The sequence below is a fragment of the Corvus hawaiiensis genome, chromosome 6 (genome assembly GCF_020740725.1).
Source record: "Corvus hawaiiensis isolate bCorHaw1 chromosome 6, bCorHaw1.pri.cur, whole genome shotgun sequence".
NCBI lineage: Eukaryota > Metazoa > Chordata > Aves > Passeriformes > Corvidae > Corvus > Corvus hawaiiensis.
The window spans coordinates 23,657,562-23,663,752 of NC_063218.1; the positions used below are offsets into that span (position 1 = coordinate 23,657,562).

The 6,191-nt window shown below is 49.4% G+C and overlaps 2 protein-coding genes across 2 annotated transcripts; one reads left to right on the forward strand and one right to left on the reverse strand.

Moving 5' to 3' along the window:
- Positions 1 to 1,335: 1,335 nt before the first annotated feature.
- Positions 1,336 to 4,802, reverse strand: ZC2HC1C (zinc finger C2HC-type containing 1C). Its single transcript, XM_048307701.1, has 3 exons — positions 4,569 to 4,802; positions 2,856 to 4,095; positions 1,336 to 2,187 (listed from the first exon to the last, which is right to left on the reverse strand). The coding sequence occupies exons 2-3, from the start codon at positions 4,086 to 4,088 to the stop codon at positions 1,927 to 1,929; spliced, it is 1,494 nt and encodes a 497-aa protein (XP_048163658.1). The 5' UTR covers positions 4,089 to 4,095; positions 4,569 to 4,802; the 3' UTR covers positions 1,336 to 1,926.
- Positions 4,803 to 4,866: 64 nt separating this feature from the next.
- On the forward strand, positions 4,867 to 6,159 carry ACYP1 (acylphosphatase 1). Its single transcript, XM_048307703.1, has 2 exons — positions 4,867 to 5,115; positions 5,502 to 6,159. The coding sequence occupies exons 1-2, from the start codon at positions 4,870 to 4,872 to the stop codon at positions 5,715 to 5,717; spliced, it is 462 nt and encodes a 153-aa protein (XP_048163660.1). The 5' UTR covers positions 4,867 to 4,869; the 3' UTR covers positions 5,718 to 6,159.
- Positions 6,160 to 6,191: the final 32 nt, after the last annotated feature.

The window sequence follows — 6,191 nt, forward strand, 5'->3', positions numbered from 1 at the left end:
TGGGGAAATGAGTAACAGGAAGAAAGGCTTAAAGGGAAGAAGTACCTGCTTCTCTCAGAAGAGCTTCACTGATCATTAAGGCCTACAGAAGGGAGAACCTGCCTGACACCTGCTCAGCCAACTGCTCCTGCACTATGCTTAAAGCCTGTCACTTTTATCAGGAGTTGTATTAAATTGTGACTTATCTTGAAAGGCGGAGCAGAGTTAAATACTTAAAATTCACTAGAGGTGTGGATGCTGAAAATGCAGCATGTCTCTGAGTGGGGGATTGTACTGCAGGAGTAAAAGAGGAAGCTGAGCTGGCGTGAATGACATGGCTTGAGTAGAGTCAGGGTGACTAAGCATGATAGCAAAGCAGCACCCTAAATCTCTGTGCTGAGCCTGATACTTTGTCTAATATGTTACTAAGTTTTAAACCAGTTATCAGAGACTTTCTGGATACTGAAACAACAGCAAAGAGGGGAGAACTGCCCACAGTTAGCTCCAAAACAGGTAACGAATGAAGCCTGGTGATTTAATATTAATAACTTTTTCTTAATCTACAGTTTCAGTCTTTTCAATCTCAGTGTTAGCTATTTACCTGCCAGTTATGAGAAGTCCCCAACACATGGGCTTATTTTACAGCATCAAATGCTTTTCAGTGTGTATCCACATGTCACCATTTACAATCTGCTGACCTTTAGGGTCCACTAAATATAGTCAATAAAACATAGTGCAAGGGAAACAGTTAATATTAGAAGACAGGCAGTGGTGCTGAATTTTTTAACTAGTGTGTTCAATTCACTTATACCTTTCATGAATTCAGGGAGGCTGGCATAAAGGTTTCAGTTTACCCCTTTCCTACCTCTTGCTATCCTGTTTTTTTGAAACACTGCAGTTAAAGCATTGGCCTTGCTTCTCTGATCAGTTTGGATACAGCAAATTATTTTCCCTTCTTTTGAGTCTGCTTTTTCTCTCAGGTTTGTACACTCATTGTTGGCCGGCACAGTGCAGCAATGATCCTTTCTGGAACCTTCATGCTTTTCCAGGATGTGCCAAGGGATTGATATTTCTGCTCACATATCTATAGGACAGAAGCTCTCCAAGCTCTTTCAGGAGTCAGGTTCACACATTGAAGGCCGGAATATTTCTTCATATTCAGCTTCTGACTATTCCAGCTTAATCTCATTGCTTCAGATCTTTCCCTAGGTTCCCATGAGCTGCTGCTCTGCTACCGGAGGACTTGCAAAAGGAGCCGCTGGAGTTTTTTTGTTCCTTGTTCACTTCTTGTTGCAACTTTCTCATACAAAGTAGTCTTTCTTACTGTGAGAACACTCTGTGACCATTTAAAATAACTTTTACACAAGAGAACTAGTTTAATATATTTAATAATCAGAATCTAGAAAAATCTCGGGAAGAAAACAAAGAAGGGATATGTTTTTGTCATAATTCCCTACCATTGCAGCAACCAAGATGAATATAAGCAGATGACTTAAGGAAGGGTGCAAGCTTTGTTTTTTAGAAGTCCCTAGCAACTTGGCCTGCAGGAAAACTCCATTTTTAAAAATACTAAATCTGAATGTGATGCTTGTTCTGTTACCTCAAGGGCCTGGTTGGTTCAGCGTATCCCTGTTGTTCTATACACATGAATTGACATATGGATTTGAACAGTAAGTGCCTGCTAGTGCTAGGTTTTCTAACCCCTGGAATTTCTGATCCTGAGCTTCTTTTGCTGAGGAAAGGGACATTTCTCGTAGGGCAACTCAGGGCACAGGTCAAAGTATACAAGTTCTGTTATTCAGCTTATACATCCTGAGCTGTTCACTTGCTGTACATAGAAGCTTGCAGCCAGTGCTGAGACTACAGAAAACACAAATGTCTATTGCTGGGAATTGGCAAAAAACAGGTAGGGAATCAGAGCAGCAGGTACAGCTGGGCACTGCCTCATCAGCGCCTCCTCTGTGGTGGAGGTGGGGGCCTATTCTTTATGTTCTTGCATTTGGGAATGTGTCTCTCGGCTGCTCGGGGAGCAAACTTGCGTCCACAGTAGGTGCAGGCAACGTAGTCTGGATTTTCAATGGGAGGCAATGGGGGCAGGTCCTTCCCCCCCTTAGCAAGGATTTGCTGCACCTGGCGGGCCTGTGAGACGATGTGGATGAGAGCCTCGTGCTTCTGCTTCCAGTTGTTCTTTCTGGGTGGTGTTTTACTCTGCAGAAGGGAAAGGCAGTCAGAGCAACTGGGACCACCATCAGCCTCCACTCTCAAACTCACACTCAGAGCCCAACCCATGTCACCTGGTCCTGTGCATTCCCTGTTGACGTAAAACCCAGCCTGACAAGCTCAGTCCCACAAAGGGAATCAAAAAGACCAGCACGAAGGAGGATGTAAAGGAAATACTGATGGAAACACCAGTATTTACAAAGAGCTTGAGGATAACTAGAAAAGCAAGCAGTAGGGCCAAGGAAGCAGAGAGGGTTCCTATATCTGCTTTGCAGGAACAGAGCTGCATGTTTCCACTACCTTCATTTTAACAGACTGTGTTATTATCTGGATTTTCAGTCAGCTCCCTGCAGCCCCTGATGTCACAGAGCTTTACTGCAGCAGAAGTCTGCATCCTAACTACAGCAAAGAAGTGAGCTTTCTCCAGTAGTACACCCTTGACACATTATAAAGCTAAGTCAGGACTCCTGCCTCCATCTATGAGATTGCAAATGGATCTATTAATCCATTTGGCAAGAACCTTTCAGAGGCAATAGCTGGATTTTATCCCTTAGCCTCATGTACATGGGAAGGTGCTTGCGTCTCAGTCAGATGTTGAAGTGGAAGGAGTGTGAGCAGTACATGTGGATCCAGGGAGGCAAGGGACTACACATTACCTGAGGACTCCTTGAGCTCTTCCGCTGCTGATATTGTTCCAGTTCTGTTCCCCTAGCTCTGGCCTTGCTGGAGTCAAACACTTTCCTCTTGGAGTCTTGGTTCTTGCCACAGATACTCATGTGTTTCTCAAGCCTGGTGCAGAGAAACTTACGTTTGCAGAAGCTGCATTGTCCAAACCCCACCTGCTCCGCAGCACTGGCAGACTGCATGGATAGCATCTCTGCAGATGGGTGGTCATCAGAATCTTGGTCTGAGAGGGCAGAGAGAGAAAGGCTATGTTTTGGGGCCAGTTTTGAACAAGAAGCTAAATGCTCCATGGGTATGTTGTCTTGCATTTTGCTGTTGTTTGTTTTGTTGTATTTTGTGGCCACCAGCCACCCCTTGAATTTCCCCACAGCCAGTTCTTGGGGGTGGAGAGTGGTGTCAGGCTTGGGGATAGTGTCCTCTGCAGACTGTGCTCCACTGAAGATCCCGACACCTGGCCTGTCTGCAGCTCTGAAAGTTTTCTCTTCAGGGTGCCTTGTGGCTTTTTGCTCATGGGTCCTTTCCACTTCACTGTCTCTTCTCTCCACTACCTTGATACGCTCCTTCTCTCTTTGAATCCTCCTAAGTGTCTCCACTGTCCTCCTCAGCTTCTCTCCAAGAATGGCCTTTTTCTTTTGAATTGCCTCTTCTAGGTTCCTTCTATCTGCCTCCAGCTTTAGGATATAGGCCAGGTCTGTCCTGTATAGATGGGGGACTGATGGTTCAGGCTTTCCTACCCAAGGGCGGAGCACTGCAGCTAACTGAGACCTCCCTGCTGGAACCATCCCTTTGCTTATTGAGCTTGATCTACTATTTGGAGCTTCCTGCACATACGGGGGACTTCCAGTGCTGAGCAGTGGAGCACTTGCACTCTTGTGGTGAGAAATTGGTTGCAGGGGATATGCACGGTCCACTCCTTCTTTCTGTCTGCCTAGTGATTCAGCTGACAGAGCACAGGCCTGGCGGATGAGATACTTGCTCTCTGGTCTGCCTGAACAGAAGCCTCCATGCCTGGGTCTGTCCTGAGCGCTTTCTGCAGACATTGAATAGGAATATCTTCGGTTCTTTTGGGCACAGAGATCTTTTAAACTTTCCTCTTTGTCAAGTATGAATCCATGCTGAAAGTTGTTCTGCTGGTGTTTTGGCTGGGAACCAGGAGCAAGCTTAGTAGCTGGCGCCACAGGAGCCACCGGTGGAAAAAAAGCCATTCAGCGCCTGAGAAAGAGCCTGAGGTTAGAAGCAAAGCCATTACAGACAATTTTATCCAAAAACTGGACAAATCTTCTCCTAATAGTTTATGCGTGGAGGCTGCAGACAGAGGTTATAATAAGTATTAGTGAAGGTTTTGTAACTTCTCTGCTTTCTATAAATCTTTACATTCCTTCCATTTAGGGAGCTCCCATGCTGCCTCTACTGGTCCCAACGGTTTATACAGCCAGAAATAAGACACACTTTTATTTCTCTTTCCGTCTGAGCCCTGCCTTATCACGGTAGCAGCAGAAATACACTGCAGTGACAGAGGTTTCCCTTAACGTGTCCCTCCAGTTCTGGCAATGTGATCCACCAGTATGTCACACAGATCTGACAAGCAGGAGTCCGACCAAGCTCGGCACAGTCTTCCTGTGGCTCGTTCCACCACATCCCCCGAGGTATGTCGAGTGCTCACGCCGCGGGGCGAGCGGGGTTACCTGCGGGGCTACGCCCGGCGCTCCGCCGGCCTCCCTCCTCGGCAAGCTGCGTCGCCACACGCTGCGCTTATGGCCCAAGAGACCCCTCCGGCTTCCCGCGGCTCCCGGGGCCCGGGCGCGGAGCCGTGCCCGCCGCGCCCCCCGCCGCTGCTGGCGGCTGTTGCCGGGAGACCGGCGCCGCTCCGGCCAGCGCGCGCCCCCGGACCGCTCCCGGCCGCGAGGCCGTTCCACGGCGGAACGAGCGCGGCGGCCGTGGGCGGGCCTAATGCATTATTCATGAGCCGCCCCGTATGCATTATTCATGAGGTGGCGAATGAGGGCCCGGCCCGGCCCCGCTGCGGCTCTTCATTGGCCGCAGCAGGGGGGCCACGCCCCCAGCGGCCGGCAGGCGGCGCAGGCGCAGCGGGGCGCGCGGCGGCTGCAGCCGCAGGCAGGGGAAGCGGGAGGCAGTGGCGGTGCCGCCATGGCGGAGGACGAGGGCTTGGTGTCCGTGGATTACGAGGTGTCCGGCAAGGTGCAGGGCGTGTTCTTCCGCAAGTACACCCAGGTGCGTGCCGCGATCCCTCAGGGCGGGCTGCTCTGCCTGCCGGCGTGCGCCGTGCCCGCTATCAGCCCTCTGCGGGCGCCTTGGAGGGGCCGAGCCGCGGGCGGGCGGGGTCGTGGCCAAGGGCTGAGCGCTGGCATCGCGGTGCTGCTGGCAGCCCGGCCGGGTTATGTAAGCGTGACTGAAGAGTGAGTTTCAGCCGCAGTTTTTCGCGTGAAAGAATATGTTTAGTACTCGAGTGAATCCTCTGCTGCTTTCCTGCTGCCTGAGCCACAGGAACTTCCTCGGAGGTCTGTGTCTTGCCAAAATTGGCTCCTGGATGCGAATGTTGTTTTATTGCTCTTTTGCAGTTTGGATTAACCTCATTTTGCTTTGCATTGTCTTCTCAGGGGGAGGCTAAGAGACTGGGGCTTGTTGGCTGGGTCCAAAATACCAGCCACGGCACTGTCCAAGGGCAAATCCAGGGTCCAACTGCCAGGGTGCGGGAGCTGCAAGAATGGCTCAGAAAGATAGGAAGTCCCCAGTCCCGTATCAGCCGAGCAGAGTTCAGCAATGAGAAGAAGATCAAGGCGCTGGAGCACAAGGAATTCCAGATTTTGAAGTGACTTTGTCCAGGAAGAAGCAAAGTCTGGAGCGTGAGCTGCCCTCACGGAACATTTCCCCTCTTCCTCACTCATCAGTCAGCCAGTGTTCAGTTCTAGAGAACTTTATTTTATTGAATTTCTAATTTATTGTTTTGCTGCGCTGTTAGTTTGATGCTCAGCTTTTCGCAGAATTCTGGTGGGTAGAGGAAGAGCTATGTTGTCTCTGTTGGAGGGGCTGTTCAGGGGCAGAACCTCTGTTTCCAAGTGTATGTGGTTTGGGGAGTTGTACATGAGATAAATCTGAAATATGTAGAGTGTGGTGTTCGTGTGAAGGAAATCACAGGGTCAATGCTGATAGAAAACCCCGCTAAAAACATTATTTTTGTGCACTAAATGCCTCAGAAACAATTTATTGTATTCCAGAACTTCACATTTTCTGTAGAATAAAATTGCTTGGATTTCACCTCCTGTGTGGAATGGGAGTCAGATGGAGGG